The 19,953-nt window shown below is 42.0% G+C and overlaps 1 protein-coding gene across 1 annotated transcript in view; it reads left to right on the plus strand.

Moving 5' to 3' along the window:
* Positions 1 to 19,953, plus strand: part of LOC139266620 (triadin-like) — a 563,562-nt gene that overhangs the window by 362,771 nt on the left and 180,838 nt on the right. The window contains exons 28-32 of the mRNA XM_070884212.1: positions 4,602 to 4,652; positions 8,808 to 8,828; positions 12,529 to 12,573; positions 15,081 to 15,125; positions 17,077 to 17,097. Of these exons, the coding sequence (XP_070740313.1) occupies positions 4,602 to 4,652; positions 8,808 to 8,828; positions 12,529 to 12,573; positions 15,081 to 15,125; positions 17,077 to 17,097 (183 nt within the window). The remainder of the gene's footprint in view (positions 1 to 4,601; positions 4,653 to 8,807; positions 8,829 to 12,528; positions 12,574 to 15,080; positions 15,126 to 17,076; positions 17,098 to 19,953) is intronic.

Genomic DNA, 19,953 nt, shown 5'->3' on the forward strand with positions numbered 1-19,953 from the left:
CCGGAAATTGAGTGAAGACGGGCGTGCACCTTATCTGTAACCGCTCCCTGTGGGTGCAACTTCCTCGATCTTCCTCTAATACAAAGCACACTGCGGTCTCGTTTACTGCTAGTGTTATACCCTTGTCAGTGGTCCACCCCCACTGTCGGTTAGATTCTCTGTTTAGTTGTTTTATGCCCGTTAGTCCAATGTTGCAATTTAAATCCACCATTGTGCCGACTATCATCATTAGGGTTCCTGAATCCGGATCGCAACTAATGTTTTCTGAATCCCTGTAATACAGGCCTTGAGGACTGTTACTTCCTCCGTTAGTGGATGTTCCTGCTTCAAGGAGGGATAAAATCATGTAAAACGTAATATTTCCCGGTGGTTAGGATCCATATGTTTCAACTGAGTCCAGTGTTTCCATTTTCCGATACCGCCCATGTCTATGCAGGCGCATGTCGCTAACCATGATCACCGGTCCATTTTGGTGAAAACCCGGGTCTTTCGGGATTTATCTTTACCATGACCCGGTTCCCTATTTGTGGTACCTGAGCCTTTTGTTCCTTCGTGTCCCTTTCTAAATCCCTAATAGTTTGTTGATCTTGCGCTCGTAACTCGTGATTGTTTACAGAGTTCCATCATGAACCTCCGTATCTTGTCCTTGTAAGGTCCTATTCATTCGCTCTACCAATCTGGAGGTCTCCAGGTGGTGTGGGATGTGAAATTTTTGTTTAATCCCTAACAAGCCTGCTTCATGGTTTTTTTCCCCTTTGGCTGGGCAGTGGTCCAGTAAAATCTATTTGTCAGGCTTCCCAAAACAGGGTTCACAACTGTCTGTGAAAGAGTTAACTTCCTTAGTTTCAAAAGCTGACAAACACAGACACCGTCAATCAATGTCAACATCAGCCTACAGCCTTTTTCAGTTTAAACTCTCCTGTTAAAAATGTTATTTTTATAAAGCCTCCGTGTTTTTATTCTCAAAATAAACATTCAGAAAAGGAACTTTGCACATGAGAGCTGAGAATTTTAAAAGTTTGGTTTGTAATAGGTTAATTAATCTCAATAACTCCAATAGTAAACTTCCCAATGCCACTTGAAAAAGGGGGAGGAGCCAAACAAAGGAACAGTCACACAGGTTTTCCTAAAACTTTAATGAAACATCAAAGAAAAACATGAGAACAGTAAGAAGGAATCATGATCTTCCCGTTTCTCCTTTTGATTCAGTCATAATTACTTACTCATTATTCCTTAAATCAATTTTCAATTTCTGATCCCTGTCATATCTCCTCTAAACCTCCCTTCAATTACTTTAAACCTATGCTCTCTGGTTGTTGACCTCTCCACCAAAGGAAACAGGATCTTTCTCTCACTCTATCTTGGCCCTACCTAATTTCATACACCTCAATAAAGTCTCCCCTCAGGCCTCCTCTGTTCCAAAGAAAAGAGACCCAGTATCACGAATCTTTCCGCACAGCCAAAATTCTCCAGTACAGGCAACATTCGTAAATCTCCTCTGCACCCTTTTCAGTGCAATCACATCTTTCCTGTAACGTGACCCAACTAGAGTTTTCTACAGTCCAAGCATGACATCTCTCCTCCTGCATTCCATACTTCGACTAATAAAGGCAAATATTCCATATGCCTTCTTAATCACCTTATCTACCTAGCCTGCTAGCTTCAGGGGTCTGTGGACCTACACTCCAAGGTCCCTTTGTTCCTCTACACTTTTCAGTGTCCTACCATTTAATGTTTGTTTTATAATCTGTACCATAATCTGTTGCCTCTGTAGGTTTTAGCACGTTCTGCTGCTATCTGCCTACACTTCATGGTTTGGATTCCCACTAAACATCTCCTTTAAATTGCTTCCTGCTTTTTTTTTTAAATGGTCACCGTAGCAACTAACTTCAACCCCTCATTTCTTGCATCACTAAAAGCCACTCTCTCTCTACATTTCCACCACGTTTGTCAGTCTATTGCAGTTATAACAGACTTCGGGTGTCTTACCCCTGCTCACCCCCCACTGTTTCTAATTGATGGGGGCTGCTGGCAGCTGTTCCTGGATCAATTTAGTGTGGGTGTCTATTTCTGTTACTTGTTCCCGACAGCAGGGGAGGATAATTACTTGGCTTATTTCAACCTTGTGTTTGGTCTGATTATCCCACCATTTTTTCAGTCTATCGGGGCATCCTCAGGCTGCCACCTTTTCTTTTTCATTGCCTCTATTAGTTTTGCGTATTTTTTTGCCGAGCAAATCTAACAGAGACCCTTCTGGTCCCCAGCTACATTCTTCGTCCTGTCCTTGGCTGGCCCGGGGTTCTGTTTCCTCATCTGTTTTATTTGCCTTTTTATTAACCTTTTTACCCATCTTACTTTAGGGAAAGTATAGGGGTTTCTGATAATCCCTTTAGTTCGTGTTCAGGATGCAGGACGTCGTCTATATGTCTCCCGTTTGCACCATACACTCGTACTGCCACGCTTCCGGGTCAATATGTCTCGTCTCTGTGCCATACGCCCGTACCGCTTCTGGGTCAATATGTCTCGTCCCTATGAGGACATCTTCTATATAGTCTTCCCTGTCCGTCGTACCCTCGCACTGCTGCGCCTCCTACACGCGTGCGTCTCAGAGTATACCCTTAACCCCCCTCTCACCTCCTGATTGTCCTTGTCCTTTGCCTCCGTCCCTCCGGGGCCTGCTACAGTTGGTTCTTTTTGTACAGATGTTCTTCCCTCCCGGTCTACAATGTCACAGCTCTAACTTGAAGGTGGTAAATCAAAACATACTCACCCCAACAGCTGATCATTTTCCATTCGGGAAATCTGCACCCTGCTCGCAGCGCCAAATTGTAGGGGGATAGCGGAAAGGCTTCCCTTTCCACGAGCAGGCCCCTTGATATAAGTGGTCGACACTCGTCCCAATCCATGTAGCAACCCTCGAAGTCAATAGACGGAGACGGAAGGCAAGGTTCAACGATCTTTTAATCACGAACCGTCCGGGAGCAATTTCTCAACACAGCCTCCTGTGAGTGGAAATGTTCTCTGAACAGCAAAATCAGCTATCTTTTATACACTGTTCAAAAGACCATTTGCTTCCGCAATACAACCTCCCATGACTCCTGATTGGTTACCTTATCAGTAATACCTTGGATTGACAGACCAGGTTCAGGCCTTCCTAAGGTGACCCCATCTTGCTAGAATATGCTGACCTGGTGACCTTCTGGTTATTGGGGCTATCGGACTTTGTTATAATTATATGGTTAAGACTGGACCTCACCTCGGAATTTAAAACCTCAGCCTTTGTGGTGGTCCATTTTATAAGGGTGTATAAAGGGAATAACATATCTGAGTGATTGTAGTAGTCCATTTTATAAGGGTTTATTAAGGGAATAACATATCTGAGTGATTAATTACAGGAGGTCCCTTCACATGAAACCCAGAGGGGCAGGTAAACAGGGCAAGGGGTCAAAAGTGACAATAGAAAACTCTATCTGGTCAAGCAAGAGAGATAAGATAACATTCCAATGTGCCCATAAACCTTTGAAACACAGTGAGGTTTATTGAGTACTGGAAATGGGATTTCAGCCATACCGCTTTTCTGGATAACTAACTTAAAACATTTTGTATATTCCCCTAATGCCAAATTTTCCCTCTTACATAAATCATATGTGAAATCATGGGAAATTTATTGTAACAGATAAAGTGGTTAGCCTAAAAATTTGTGCTGAGTGCAGGCCCGAGGCACACCTGATATTGGTCCTACTTGACGAGCAGGAATTATACCAAATTTCTTCCTCGGATTACTTTTTGTGATAATCTCACATTGTTCTTCTTAAAGAACATTTCTAACAGAAAAGCACATGTGTGCACCTTTTTAAAAGGGGAATTACCATCTGATGAGGCACCTTTCAAGATTTGGATTATAAAAAAAATAGGTTGTACAGGTACAGGTTTCATGAACCTCCCTTATCCAGAACTCCCTTATCCGGAACCATCCCTCATCCAGAACCATTCCTGGCCACTGGGTGGTGCATGCGCAGAACTCCAACATGAACAAATTGAAGTCGTCCCTCGTTGCTGACTCCCGCAATCGCTGGTCTGACCCCGCGATCCACCGACCCCCCCCACCCCCCCACTCCATGATCTCTCTGCCACACTCCCAGCCCCAAGCCAGCCAGCTCAGATATTTTCTTGCTCAGTACCTGTACCATCCAATTTAACGTGATCACCCTTCATCCGGAAAAGTCCCTTAGCCAGAACAGGCCAGGTCCAGAGGTTCCAGATAAGGGAGATTCAACCTGTAATGGTTTAATGCAGCCACAATCTTGCCTTGGCAGCTAGCCTGGTAGAATTTTAACAGAGTTTTAAAGTTAAATTTCTTCGAGTTGTTCCAGGAACTTAGCTTGTAGAAACTTCCCAACACAATGGCCATTTAAATATTTTATTTTGTTTCACAGCCAAGACTCAATATTAATCAAATATTGTTGCTGATTTTATGACAGAATTGCTACTGAGTTCTTCTATTTGTAATGGATTTTAATTAAGAATAGTTATATCTAGAGGGTGTACATGAATAATATGTTTGTTACATAATTACTAATGTATATTCTTATTATCTTCAGAACCAAGAAAACTCAAAAAAGCAAAACCAGCACCAGCAACTAAAACTAAAGGTAATAAAGAACACATAGCGGAACAAAATTGTAACATATAATTTCAAAATTGTTATTTAATATTTTGTAAGAATTGAGGGCCATATATTTTTTAAAAGCAGAGATGCTACTGTCATTGTAGTATAGTCCTACGAAACCTGATGCAAGTTTTTCTCTCGTATCCTCTCCATCACAAAGACCAACTATTTCCATCCCAGTGATATCACCCGTCTCTGCCCCGGTCTCAGCTTATCTGCTGCTGAAACCCTCAACCATGCCTTTGTTACCTCCTGTCTCGACTATTCCAATGATCTCCTGACCTGCCCCACACCATCCACCCTTCACAAACTTAAGTTCATCCAAAAGTCTGCTATCCGTCTCCTAATTTGCACCAAGTCCAGATCACCCATCACCCCTGTGCTCAATGACCTACACTGGCTCTCAGTCTGGCAACACCTCAATTTTTAAAATGATCTTCCTTATTTACAAATCCCTCCGTGGCCTTGTTCCTTCCCTATCTCTGTCCAATTCCCCCCATCACCCCTATGCTCGATAACCTACATTGACTTCCGGAAGGAAGGGAAGGGAGCTGGAAGTAATTGGGATGGGGTGGAGCGGGGGAGTGGGGGCGGGGGGTGGGTGGGAGGCTTGGATGGGGATACAGAAAACTGTCTCTGTGGGAGGGGAATGCAACAAATGTATTTCAACAGAGGTTGGGAGGTGGAAGGTGGTTCGAAAAATGATAGTATTTAAAATCATGATCTAGACAGAGTAGCTAGAGAGAAATTGTTCCCATTGGCAGAAGGTTCGCGAACCAGAGCTCACAGATTTAAGTTGATTGGCAAAAGAACCAAAGGCGACATGAGGAAAAACTTTTTTAACGCAGCGAGTGGTTCGGATCTGGAATGCACTGCCTGAAAGGATGGTGGAGGCAGACTCAATCGTGGTTTCTAAAGGGAATTGGATAAGTATCTGAAGGAAAAAACATTGCAGGGCTACAGGGAAAGGCCGGGGAAGTGGGACTAGCTGAAGTGCTTTTTGCGAGAGCCGGCACGGGTTTGATGGGCCGAATTGCACTTTTCTGTACTGGAACCATTCTATGATTCTATGAGCTAGGGACATTGAAAACTTCCTCAGAAGGGGAGGAGTTGAAAACGCTTAGTGAGTGGGGTTGGAAAAGAACCTCTGTGAAGGAGTGGGAGGGGAAACTATCTTAGTGAGGTGGGATTGGAAAGGTGCCTGCGAGGGATAGGGGTGGGAGGAACTGTGTAATGTGGGGCTTTTGGAAAAGTGCCTCAGTGGAGATGTCTCCAATGTTTCAGTGAATGAGGAGTCCCAACTTTTCTAATCTTGAAAAAGTTCTGATATTTTAAAAACTACACAAGTCCCAGTTTTATTACCTTTAGTAAGCCCTGATTTTAAAAAAATAGGCTCTACCTTTTCAACAGTAAAGAGGTTTCGATACTTTGAAGAGGCCCCAATTTTATTCACTCTTTTATATTCAAACATAGAAACATAGAAAAATATAACGAATTATATAATGAAATAAAAACAGAAAATGCTAGAACTACTCAGCAGGTCAGACAGCATCTGTGGAGAGAGAACAGAGTTAACGTTTCAGGTCGATGACCTTTCGTCAGAACTGGAAAAAGTTGGAGATGTAACAGGTTTTAAGCAAGCACAGAGACAGAGAAAGAGCGGGGAGGAAAGAATAAAAAGGGAAAGTCTGGATGATGGTGCAAAGCAAAAGGGAGTGGTAATGGGACAAGAAAAGAAATAAAAGGTGGGTCTGGAGGAGCTGAAAATGGCAAAAGCAGAACCATTACCAGCAGAGGTTATGATCTGAAATTGTTTGAACTCAGTGTTGAGTCCAGAAGACTTTAACGTGCCTAATCGAAAGATGAGGTTTTGTTCCAAGAGCTTCCATTGAGCTTCATTAGAACAGTGTTGAAGGTCGGAGGGGATGGAGAATTAAAATGATAAGTGACCGGAAACTCACGGTCACTCTTGTCGACTGAACAGAGGTGTTTCACAAAACAATCACCTAATCTGCGTTTGGTTTCCCCAATGTAGAAGAGACCGCATCATGAGCAGCAAATACAGTATACTAAATCGATAGAAATACAAGTAAATCACTGTTTTACCTGGAAGATGTTTTCTGAGGAATTACAAGCAGTTGGTCTCTCAGCAGTGCAGCGTTATGACATATCAGCATGCTGCATTCCTGAGCTTTCGATCTTTACTCTCCACAATGTTTCTGTGAGGCTTGAGTGGTAAGTATGACAAACTGCAGCAATATTAGGCCAAAGCAAGAAACACAAAACACTTTATTCAGTCCAGTAAGAGTTTGGTTTGGAAGACATTGGAAATAATAATAGGGATAGATGTAAAATGAGCAGCCAACGCACTATCACCTGTTTTACACTGTCGCACAAAATCAAGATCTACCCCAATGTGTTATTTGCCACCTTTTCTTCCCTGGTTTTCCAGGCCATCCACCAGCTGCAGCTGAAATGATAGGCAGAATACCCATTTCCAAGCCTCTGCCATTGATGCTCTGACACGGCTCCTAGTGGATGCACAACTCATTTGACTTTTTTCCCCTCCTGTTTTGTGGGGAAGGACCTGTCCTTTGCTCAGTTCCTCACAGTGGTGCAGCTGATACAATTCAATATCTAGTGGAGTGAGGTTAAAACGAGGACTTACCATCTGTGTGACCACCCCTTAGTACTCTAACGTCCTGACCCCCTGATTGATTTAAAATCCAAACAAGATTTCTACATAGCCTCAGACTACGTTTATGTATTTTATTCAACTCACAGTACCAGAGCCAAAGGTTTTAAGTACAGTTCAGTCACTAAAGTTAAACAAAAGATGATGTATTGGTTTCAGTTGATGTGTTAAGCTCATGTGTCATGTTCAGGCTACCTAGATGACATCTCTAAACATTTATTTAATCATTTTTCTTTTTTAAACTTGAAACATTTAGGAGCCGAAATTGCCCCGCGCCACATGTGGGGGCGGTAACATTCCGGGCCCGGGTCAGTTATTGCCCGGGCAGGAAGTCCCGCCCCAGGTGTGGAATTATCCCTTGCGCTCCTCAAACGAGAGGGAGTGATGTCTCAGCCGCACCACCTCATTGGAGGGGTGCTCCCAAGGTGTCAGCGTGACACTGAGTCCAGCGTCACGCTGAAGAGGTCAGCTCTACATGGAAGCTCCACGTGGCTTTGTTGTGCCATAACATCCCTCCCTGTCAGTTAAAGGGGAGGGCTGCTGCGGACTCTGCAGGCTCTTTGGTGGCCACCACTGGGCTACCAGGGACAATCTCGACCAGGCCAGTGGCCCAGCACCCAAAGAAGTGTGACGGACTGCATGATGGCGGCCCGGTCGAGACGAGGGCTGCCATTGTCAGGCCGAATAAAAAGTCGGCCAACAAAAAAAAAAATGCCGGCCCGGGTGCACACGGTCTCCCCTTTAAGGGGTGCCCCAGGCGGATGTCTGCATCCTGCAAAGTGGATGCGGGGCAGTGAGGGATCGGAGTGCACGCCGATGACGTAATGTGTGCCGGCCCAGGGCACTAATCATGGGGGCAATTTTGCTCCCGGTGCAACCGCTGTCCAACCCCGGGCAAAAAGATAATTGTGCCCCGTTAGCGCCTCTCGGCGGTGCTAACGAGGTGCAAAAAAGGGGCAATTTTGCCCCGTTAGGGTTTACTAGCCTTTTTGAACATGTATTTTTTTTTTACCAGTAAGTATTGCCTCGGATTTAATTTAGTTCTGTTTTTTTCATTAATTCTGTTTTGAAATAGTTCTTCTCTATCACACAACAACGTGCCTCTACACAGATGTTTGAAGTGTAGCTGTGGAACTTCTCAAAAAGGAGTTGCATGTCTTACTATGTGTAGATGGGATTCTGGTAACATGAGCAAATAATTCAAGACAAAGAGCTGGACCTAATTTGCTGTTGGTAAGCAGGAGCAGAACAATATCGACTGAAGTAGCATTGGGTGCAAAGTAGAAATGTAGAAATCTTTTAGCAGACATGCATACAAAAAGGAGGGAAAAGTGGATTAATGTCACACCTGATCACCATTCAAAACCTAACTGGTCCATCAGTAGTAGGGCATCTTCTCTTTCAATAAAAACCTAAGATTTTCTTTGTTTGTTTCTTCAACAGCAGTACAGCCCAAAGTAACAAGTGAGTGATTTACGTGCAGATTTTATTATTCTTGTTTGCAATAATGTTTTGCTGGGATTAGAACTTACTTTCTTTACGTAAGCTGTAGAGCTTTTGAGTTGATTAAAGTTACTAGCATATACAATCTTTGCATGAATTTTCTGTTAATTCCTGATAACTTTGCTCATTGATTATCGATGTTTGGATTTGAAAAAAAAATGCTAATCTTTTCTGTTAATATATATATACAGAGCACAGGGTTTATTACTGTCACATCCCCCAATAAAAAGTTATTTTGGCTCGGAATTTAGTGGGTCAGAGGCATACCTCCAGAGTACACCTCCAACCCACTAAAATATATTCATCTACCTTCAGGCTCACTGGCTGTGGAGACTTCCGGTCTTAGGCCTGCAGGCATACGCCTGGGTAAAGGCCTATGGATCCCAGAGCACAGGCGGTTTGGAAGCATCACTGGAATCACGTGGGCCAGGTCATCCAATCAGAAAGGAGGATTTCATTGCTGTAATTTCCAAACGGAATACCCGAATGACAAGCAATGGAATCCCCAAATAATTAAAGAAGTTACACAATTTTAATAAAAATAAATGTTCTAATTTTCAAATTTATTTAAAAGTCAATTCAATACTTCAAATACAATTTTTTTTTTAATTTTGAAAAAAAAATTTAGAAGATTTTAATATGGGCCAAAATTTGCATAAAGTGATTTTAAGTCTTTGTGCATCATTTAAAAAATATATATTTTTAACTTAAGATTTATATTACCCCTTACGCTGGTGAAAGTAGGCCCTATGCCACAAGAGATTCGTGGGCATTTGCTTGGCAGTAGTTGGGCAAATAGCCCAATTCAGCACCAGCGAAAGTGAATATCTAGTTGGTTTGGTAGATCTATCAAGGCGTACCTTGACAGATCGCAAGGACTGGGTTTTCAGCATGTGTAAGGGGAGGAAAACCGGTACCCGAACTGAATTGTAGGGCTTATCAGTATTAGGAGGTTCTGAGGAATCGGGAGTCCCCCTGTCTTTATAGGGATTGTAATTGTATGTAAAACTCGCTTAAGTATGTGAAGCATGCTTATACACTTTCTTGAATGGGTTTAAAGAAGGGGAAGCAACAAAGCTTGCTATGTTGCAAAGCTTGATGGTTAATGAACCATTATAAGTAGCCAACACTGCATTGACCCTTAGCACACACTGATAGAAGATGAAAACATACACTCAGTACTGAATAACAAGGGCAGTAGAGACTCAACATCTAGAAAGATAGCAAACCCTGGGAAGCAAGGTTACTTCACACGTAGTTAAGGAACTGAGGCAAAGTTGACACCACTCAATAACACATTCCAGAAGGGTGACATGTGATGGGAGATGGACAGCTGGGGGAGAACCACTCAGAGCCAGTCTGAGCAGTAAACCAATTGGTTGTTTAGAGGAGGGTCGCATCCCTCGAAAAACTGTATAATTGTAATTGTAAAACCTTTGATCGGTGAAGTGTTCATTGGAACCTTCCCGAGCATGTTCGAATAAACCGGTTAACCGAGGTTTCGTCTGAATGATTCCATGGTCATTATACAATACGGGCAGGTGTCGATTCTTTATATCAGGGAGTCCACCTTGAGGAAGAGAAGTCTTCTTTTTACCCCAACAGCATCGCAGCTCGTGCGGAAACCTGGAACTTGCGGAGCTTTTTAGAAGGCCTCCGACTGCATAAGCTGAGCATTTGCCATCGACGCCACTGCCTATATTACAAATGGAATATTGTGTCCAATTCTGGGCACCACACTTCAGAAGGGTGGCAAGGCCTTGGAAAGGAGATTTACTCGAATGGTACCAGGGATGTGTAGAGACTAGAGAAGCTGGGATTGTTCTCCTTAGAGTCGATAAGGTGAATGACAGGCTAAATAGGGGTGTTCAAAATTATGAGAGTTTTTTGTGGAGAAGCTGTTTCTACTGGCAGGAGGGTCAGAAATCAGAGATCACAGATTTAGGATAATCGGCAAAAGAACGAGTGCGGAGTTGAGGAGAGTTTTGTTTTTTTGCAGCGGGTTCTGGAATGCGCTGCCTGAAAGGGTGGTGGATGCAGATTCAATAATAACTTTCAAAAAGGAGTTGGATGTATAGTTGAAAAGTAAAAAATTCAGGGCTATGGGGAAAGAGTAGGGCAGTAGGACTAATTGGCACAGGCATGGTGGGCCGAATGTCCTTTTATGCTGTATGATTCGTGATTCTACTTCAGTGTAGCATAGATTTATAGTTAGGATGTCACCAACAGTAATAACATAGAAAAATATGTTTCACCGTGCCTTGTATATATGAACGCTGATTTTATGGAGCTTCAGTGAGATGAAACAGCTCTGTCGGCCCACATGCCAGGTTTTCGGTGCATTACATTTCATTGTGGAGATAAATGACAGTCAAAAGGAGGCTTCACTGTGGCTGCCGCCAGCATCATTGCAATATGGGTAATTATGGGTAATTAGGTTCTGATTCTATTGCGCGTTCTTTGGGTAAACTCCATTCTGGTTCTCATCTCACCCATAAAATATTGCTGCATAATTAATGCTCTGGCCTGGCATGCCGAGGATGGATTCTTAGAGCTAGTTTTCTGCAGTAACAGTTCATCCCTTTCAACATTTGAATGTATCAGTGAAAGTTATTTGTTTACCCCACAAAAAGTGTGCACTTCAGTTTCCCTACAGTAAAAGACCCAGTGGAAAGGGCTGTCCATGTTTTGCTGGCTAGTTCTGCAAAGACGTTGCAGTTCACAGATTTGATCTTGTTCATGTGAACTGTGCCCCAGTAGTAAAATAAAATATGCAAAGGTCAGTGCATCTTTTTTCTCCCTCCTTCTCATCCTCCTCATACTACCAAAGCTCTTCCTCATGCTCTGGATTTGGAAAACACTACCTCTAGCCAAGTAGGTTTGACTTCTGCTTTATCGTGACCATCTTTTCCCAGAAGAGCCACCTTCCTTTGTTGCACCTCCTGCGCTAGGGCATCCTCAGTAAAAGGAACTTTCTCCACAGTCCTATTTCCAGACATTTTTGTTCACTTTTCTTTGATGGTCACTTTTCTTTTCTGCAAGCACAACTTTAGCCACAGCAAAAACTTTCCTTTAATGCCATACAACAGCCCTTTAAGTGCTGCTGTCTTACCTGATTTCTTGCCCCTAAGCAAACTGTGCTGATACTTAGGCTCCGTTAAATCCATTTTTCCTGCCAAGGAAGCTGATTAAATCGAGGAGTTTTGCAAAATGCAGCAAAGCATGCCTTCCTTTCTATCTGCACAACCTTGCCCATGTTGCGAGCTGAGTTGTACCATCCAAGGTTTGTAGGCGTTGAGCAGGAACAGGCGGTCAGTGTAAAAGTGGAGTTGGGGTCTAACTGACTTCACTTGATCCTTTTTTTTAATGTATTCATGAAACTCTCGACAGGATTTACATCCACTGGAAAATCGGACAGCCCGTAAAAGCAGCAATAAATGGGTGAGACTAAGCCATTTTATTCAGGGCCACTACACGGGGACAAACGGGGCAGTTACGAGGCAATACCCATCCCTATATGTTTAGTTGTATTAATTATTGCATGTGTACATAAAATATGTTGAATGTATATCTTATGAGACTAATATCTGGTTAATATTCATGTACAATTAAAGTATTAATAATATTGAATTAATAATTCAAATGTTCGCCTAATTTTTAGAGGCAGTACCTGTAAAGAAAGTGAAAAGCAAACCTGCAGAGAAAGGTAACACAAAAGTTAAATCAATGAGATATTTACATGTTTCTAACCTCGAGCTCGCTTTTCTTCCAATGCTAAAAATACAAAATTACCAATGAGTTTCTGCAGAATGGACGGATCCAGCATTCTGCACTCCAGTTTTCGTGTTTTCTTGGTAATGGAAAGAAAATTGAGTTTTTATCCACACAGGACAATGTTGTAATAATAAAGTTAATGGCAAAGTATAATTAACATAATCAACAAAATAACGTTCAAATTAAAACCTGCCAGGCTTGCCTCCTTGAACACTTTTTGTACCAACATGAGCATTGATGATGAACATATGGAATCCGCACATGTTAGTTGTAACTGGTGCAATATCAGAAGTGAATGTAAGAATGTGCTGCAGCTGTATCTTTATTCACAGGGGTTAATTTGGACTTTGGTCAATAAAATGGGTGAAATCGTTATGCCCATCCGATGGAAATGAAAATCGGGAGAAATGTATAATAAGCGGCTGAATCATTATCAACCGTTTTACAACATCATCCAAAATTAAAATTACCCCTATTGTGTGATATCATCAAGCTCCTTTGAAACAATGTGCCAGGAGTAGAACTTTACCAATCAAAGCAGGGCAAAATGATTGGTGTCGCACCTGATCACCATTCAAAAGCTTATTGTTCCACCAGTAATAGGGAATCTTCTCTTTCAAAAATGTACTGACCTTGTTATCACAAATTGTTATTATTTCTGTAATAAATAGCAGTAAAGCTCAAAGTAACCAGTGAGTTACCTTCATAGAACCTTTAATCTTGTTGTTTGCAATAAAATGTTTTGTTGGGATCAGAGCTTTCTTTCTCTGCAAAAGCTGTAGAATTAAATGATTAGATCTGCTTGCATATACAAAGCAAATGTGTGCATGTATTTGCTGTTTACTGTTATTTCAATTTACTGATAACTTTTCTCAGTGATTGTATTTGAATCAAATTTGCAATACTTTGCAGTTGAACTCTATGTGCCTTGTATATTTATATAGTACCAGTGTCGCTCTACCAAACAAACAATATTGTATGTTAGTATAATCTAGGTCTTCAGCTAGGATGTTGCAAACAGTGCAGTCTATTCCTCCTCACCATTAGTCTCCTGAACAAGACTCAACGCCACAACATTTCCAACAATTTTTTTAGAAAGACTTGTTGCACTGTGCCTTGTTTATATGAACATTGATTTTGTGGAGCCCCATTGAGATGAAATTTGAAATCAGGCCAACATGCCTGATTTTCAGTGCATTACATTTCATTGTGGAGATAAATGACACGCAAGGGCTTCATTGTGGCGACCACCAGTATCATTGCAATTTGGTAATTGGATTAATTAGGTTCTGACCTGATCTGCACATTTTTTGGGCCAGCTCGATTGCTGGTTTTCAACTCCTGTACAAAATTGATACATGACTAATGCACTGGCCTGGCCTACTTAGAATGGATTCTTAGAACTCAGTTTCTGTAGCAACAGTTCATAACGTTCAACATTTTTATGTAACAGTGAATGTTATTTGTGTAACTCACAAAAAAATGTGCACTTCACTTTCCCTGCAAAAAAGACCAAGTAGAAAGGATTGTCAATGCTTTGCATGCTATCAATGTGAAGATGTTGCAGCTCAGAAATTTGATTTGCTTCTTGTGAACTGTGCCGCAGAGTAAAATAAAATATGCAAAGGTCAGTACACCTTTGTTCACAATTCCTCATACTACAAAACTTTTCCTCGTGCTATGGATCTGGGAATCTCCTTTTACTCTGATACTTCCATCCAAGAAGATTCGATCTCTGTGTTATAGTGACAGTCTTCTCCCAAGAGGACCACCTTCCTTTGTCGCATCTCCTCCAGAGTATCCTCAGCAACAGGCGGTTTCCCCACATTCCAGTTTCCAGACATTTTTGGATTCATGCAGTTTTGGCCATTTTTGCTGTGGTTGATCTCTGTAAGCATATCTTTTGCCACAATGCCAACTTATTTTCTTTATTTGCAAACAACAGCACTTTAAGAGCTGTCACTCACCAAATTTCTTGTCCCCAAGCAAACTGCTGCTGCCCATGCTCTTTGCACCCATTTTTCACGCATAGGAAGATGATGAAATTGATGAGGAGGAGGTCTAGCTTTGCAAACTTCCGCAAGGCCTGCCTTCCTTTCTTTCTGCACAGCATTGCCTGTGTTGTGATCTGACTTGTACCATGTGTTGTTGGCGGTGCTCAGGCGGTGTGTGCAATAGTCCCATTGATGTTTAAATGACTTCACTTGACCCTCTTCTGTAAGTGTTCGAGGTTCTTGCCTTGCTTTATTGCCACCGGAAAAAATGATTGCTTTTAAAAGCAGCAGTAAATGGGTGGGATTGGGAGCATTTTTTGGCAGTATCGAAACCAAAATCATCATGTGTATTTTATTAATTATACATACAACTTGTTGAATGTGCATCTTATCAGATGAATATGATTAATATTGAACCTAATTCAATTGTTCACCAAATGTTTAGAGGCAAAACGCTTGAAGCAAGTGAAGCCAAAACCTGCAAAGAAAGGTAAGACCAAACTTGATCCAATGAGATATTTACATGTGTTTTAACCTCGCAGCTCTCCTTTGTTCCAATGCTAAGTAAGAGTACGAAACTACCAGAGAATCTCTGGGGATGGATGGGTTATCATGTCTAACAATCAGCTCTCCAGTTTACTCTAACTCTTGGCAATGGAAAGAAAATGAAGATTAGTCCAGCTGAAACCCGTGTTTATCCGCACAGGACTGTCTTGTGAAATTCATTTGAGAATTTTGTAATAATAAAGCTCATGGCAAAGTATAATTAAAATAATCAACAAAATAATATTCACATTAAAATTTGGCAAGCTTATCATGTTAAAAACTTTGGCCGAGGAATTGGGTCATGTCATGTCCATTTTTCAGGTGCTTTGCAGCCTCCTAAGTCGCCTCACTGATGGGTAGGAAGCCCTATAGGCAATCGACAAACAAGAGGGGTTGTTTACCCATGACTGAAGCAGGCATTCAGCCCTTTTCAGATGCAAAATAAGGGCCCGACTGCAACATTGGTTTTCCCTGAAGCTGCACTCAGGGAGATCAACACTGCAGATTTCTTGCAGGAAAACAGTAAATTGCTTACCTGTAAACCACCCTCCCAAGCACTGCTGCTTTCAACCACCGGCGCCCCCCAATCTGAGATCCTCAACCTCCAGGTCTTGGCTCCGCCTTCGACCTCCCTTCCTTCCCCGTCCCCGACCTCCGCTCACCGCCCGAGGCCATCACTGACCTCTGCACTAGCAGCAGCCTGAACCTCCTGCATGTGTGTCCCCTCCCGCAGCGCTGACTGTATGGGAATGAAGTCTGAGGTTCAGTATCCAGTGCTCCTTGGACCTCACCATTTGTGCGTAGGGAAAATTTCCCAAAATGGGCGCTCTCGAATTTCTAGGAATTGATAAACCAACATGACCATTAACAATCGGAATTATGTTCTGTAGCCGCAGGTATATCTTTGCACACGAGGTCTATTGCAGTGCAGACTTAGCACAATCGGGTCTGGTTTCCCTGGGAATTTCACCAGCTTCCCACTAGACTTATAGCAGGGGACCTTTGGAACCCCCAAGCAATCTTGGTGACTAAATTTTTATTATTGGGCACTTGGCAAAACCACAAGCAGATAAGAATCCTCCATCATAAATAAAACCGTATGATTGATGCAAAATTTGAAAGGCGAGATTATACCTGAATTTCTGCAGGATTCAGTGGTGGGTTAAATAGACTTTGTGACTCTTATGCTAAATATGTTGTGCACAGCACTTGACTATTTCCAAGGTTTATTGTTGCCCTGTACATGGACACTTGGTAAACTTCTGAATTAGTTATGGTAGGAGGAACAACATAATCGAACATCTACCAGTAACTTGCAGATTCCGTACACCTTAGTTGTGTCTGGTGCACAACCAGAAGTGACACTAGGAATAATGTGCAGCAGCAGCAAGTGTACCTTTGCACACAAGGGGGTAATTTTCACTTTGGTCTCTATGATTTTTATTTCTATTGACTTCAACAACATACCTCCATGTGAATTTTAGTGATCTGGCTGTGGAACTTTTCAAAAAGGAGTTGCATGTTATATGTATGGGTGGGATTCTAGAAACATGGAATATGCAATCTAAGACAAGAGTTGATGTATCTGCTGTTGCTGACCAGGAGCAGAACTATCCTGACTGTAAAGTACAATTTCTACAATTGGGTGTAATGTAGAAAATATATTCTTAACAGTCATTTATACAAATGGACAGTGATTGTGTGATATCGTGAAGCAGCATTTTCAATAATGTGCCAGGAACAGACCTTTACCAATCAAAGGAGGAAAACATTGATGTCACGCCTGATCACCGTTGAAAAACTAATTGGTCCACCTGGAATAGGGACCATTCTCTTTCAATAAAAAACGATCTTGTAGTCTCTGATTTTTATTATTTTATTTTTTTCTTAAACAGCAGTAAAGCCCAAAGTAACAAGTGAGTGACTTTCATGGAGATTCTATTCTTGTTGTTTGCAATAATGTTATGTTGGCATTAAGACTTTCTTTCATTGCAAAAGCTGTAGAGTTCAATGATTCGAGCTGCTGGCATATACAAATGTGTACTGAGATAGGATTAATTAATGATTTCTTAGTAAAGGATCCTCCAGGGAAGAGCGATCATAGCATTTTAGAATTTCAAATTCAGTTTGAGGGTGAGAAAGTTGGATCTCAAACTAGTGTCCTGAACTTAAATAAAGGCAATTACAAAGGTATGAAGACAGAGTTGGCTAATGTGGACTGGGGAAATAGATTAAAGGGTAAGATGGTAGATAAGCAGTAGCAGACATTTAAGGAGATATTTCATAACTCTCAGCAAAGATATATTCCAGTGAGAAAGAAAGACTCTCGGAGAAGGATGAACCATCCTTGAATAACAAAGGTAGTAAGGATGGCATCAAATTGAAAACAAAGGCATATCATGTTGCGAAGATTCGTGGTAGGCCAGAGGATTGGGAGATTTTAGAAAGCAGCTAAGGACGACTAAAAAAATTATAAAGAGAGAAGATAGATTATGAGAATACACCAGCAAAAAATATAAAAACAGACAGTAAAAGCTTCTACAGGTATATAAAAAGGAAGCGAGTAGCTAAAGTAAACGTTGATCCCTTAGAGGATGAGACTGGGGAATTAATAATGGGAAACAGAAATGGCAGAGACTTTGAACAAATATTTTGTATCGGTCTTCATGGTAGAAGACACTGAAAGCATCCCAATAATAATAGATAATCAGGGACTAAAGGGAGGGCGGAACTTAAAACAAACACTCTCACGAAAGAAAATGTACAAGGCAAACTAGTGGGACGAAAGGTCCCCAGGACCTGATTGCAGCCTAGGGTCTTAAAAGAAGTGGCTGCAGAGATAGTGGATGCATTGGTTGTAAGCTAGCAAAATTCCCTGGATTCTGGAGAGGTCCCAGCAGATTGGAAAACCGCAAATGTAACACACCTATTCAAGAAAGGAGGGAGACAGAAAGCAGGAAACTATAGACCACTTAGCCGAACATTGGGAAAATGCTGGAGTCCAATATTAAACATAGAAAAATAGAAAATAGGTGCAGGAGTAGGCCATTCAGCCCTTTGAACCTGTACCACCATTCAATAAGATCATGGCTGATCATTCCCTCAGTACCCCTTTTCTGCTTTCTCTCTATACCCCTTGATCCTTTAGCCGTAAGGGCCATATCTAAATCCCTCTTGAATATATCCAATGAACTGGCATCTACAACTCTCTGCGGTAGGGAATTCCACAGGTTACCAACTCTCTTGAATGAAGAAGTTTCTCCTCATCTCAGTCCTAAATTGCCTACCCCTTATCCTATAACTGTGTCCCCTGGTTCTGGACTTCCCCATCATCGGGAACATTCTTCCCGCATCTAACGTCTCCAGTCCCGTCAGAATCTTGTAAGTTTCTATGAGATCCCCTCTCATCCTTCAAAACTCCAGTGTATAAAGGCCCAGTTGAACCAACTTCTCCGCATATGTCAGTCCCGCCATCCCGGGAATCAGTCTGATGAACCTACGCTGCACTCCCTCAATAGCAAGAACATCCTTCCTCAGATTAGGAGACCAAAACTGAACACAATATTCCAGGTGAGGCCTCACCAAGGCCCTGTACAACTGCAGTAAGAGCTCCCTACTCCTATACTCAAATCCCCTAGCTATGAAGGCCAACATACCATTTGCCTTCTTCACTTCCTGCTATACCTGCATGCCAGCTTTCAATGACTGATGAACCATGACACCAAGATCTCATTGCACCTCCCCCTTTCCTAATCTGCTGCCATTCAGATAATATTGTGCCTTCAAGTTTTTGCCCCCAAAGTAGATAATCTCACATTTATCCACATTATACTGCATTTGTCCACTCACCTAACCTGTCCAAGTCACCCTGCAGCCTTTTAGCGTCCTCCTCACAGCTCACACTACCACCCAATTTAGTGTCATCTGCAAACTTGGAGATATTACACTCAATTCCTTCATCTAAATCATTGATGTATATTGTAAAGAGCTGGGGTCCCAGCACTGAGCCCTGCGGCACTCCACTAGTCACTGCCTGCCATTCTGAAAAGGACCCGTTTATCCTGACTCTCTGCTTCCTGTCTGCCAACCAGTTCTCTATCCATGTCAGTACATTACCCCCAATACCATGTGCTTTGATTTTGCACACCAATCTCTTGTGTGGGATCTTGTCAAAAGCCTTTTGAAAGTCCAAATACCCTTGTTCAATCTACTAGTTAAATCCTCAAAAAATTCCAGAAGATTTGTCAAGCATCATTTCCCTTTCATAAATCTATGCTGACTTGGACTGATCCTATCACTGCTTTCCAAACGCGCTGCTATTTCATCTTTAATAATTGATTCCAACATTTTCCCCACTACTGGTGTCAGGCTAACCGGTGTATAATTACCTCTTTTCTCTCTCCCTCCTTTTTTAAACAGTGGTGTTACATTAGCTACACTCCAGTCCATAGGAACTGATCCAGAGTCGTTAGACTGTAGGAAAATGATCACCAATGCATCCACTATTTCTAGGGCCACTTCCTTAAGTACTCTGGGATGCAGATAATCAGGCCACGGGGATTTATCAGCCTTCAATCCCATCAATTTTCTGAACACATTTTCCGCCTAATAAGGATATCCTTCAATTCCTCCTTCTCACTAGATCCTCGGTCCCCAATATTTCCGGAAGTTTATTTGTGTCTTCTTTCGTGAAAACAGAACCAAAGTATTTGTTTAACTGGTCCGCCATTTCTATGTTCCCCAGGTTAATTCACCTGAATCTGACTGCAAGG

The sequence above is a fragment of the Pristiophorus japonicus genome, chromosome 7 (assembly GCF_044704955.1).
Source record: "Pristiophorus japonicus isolate sPriJap1 chromosome 7, sPriJap1.hap1, whole genome shotgun sequence".
NCBI lineage: Eukaryota > Metazoa > Chordata > Chondrichthyes > Pristiophoridae > Pristiophorus > Pristiophorus japonicus.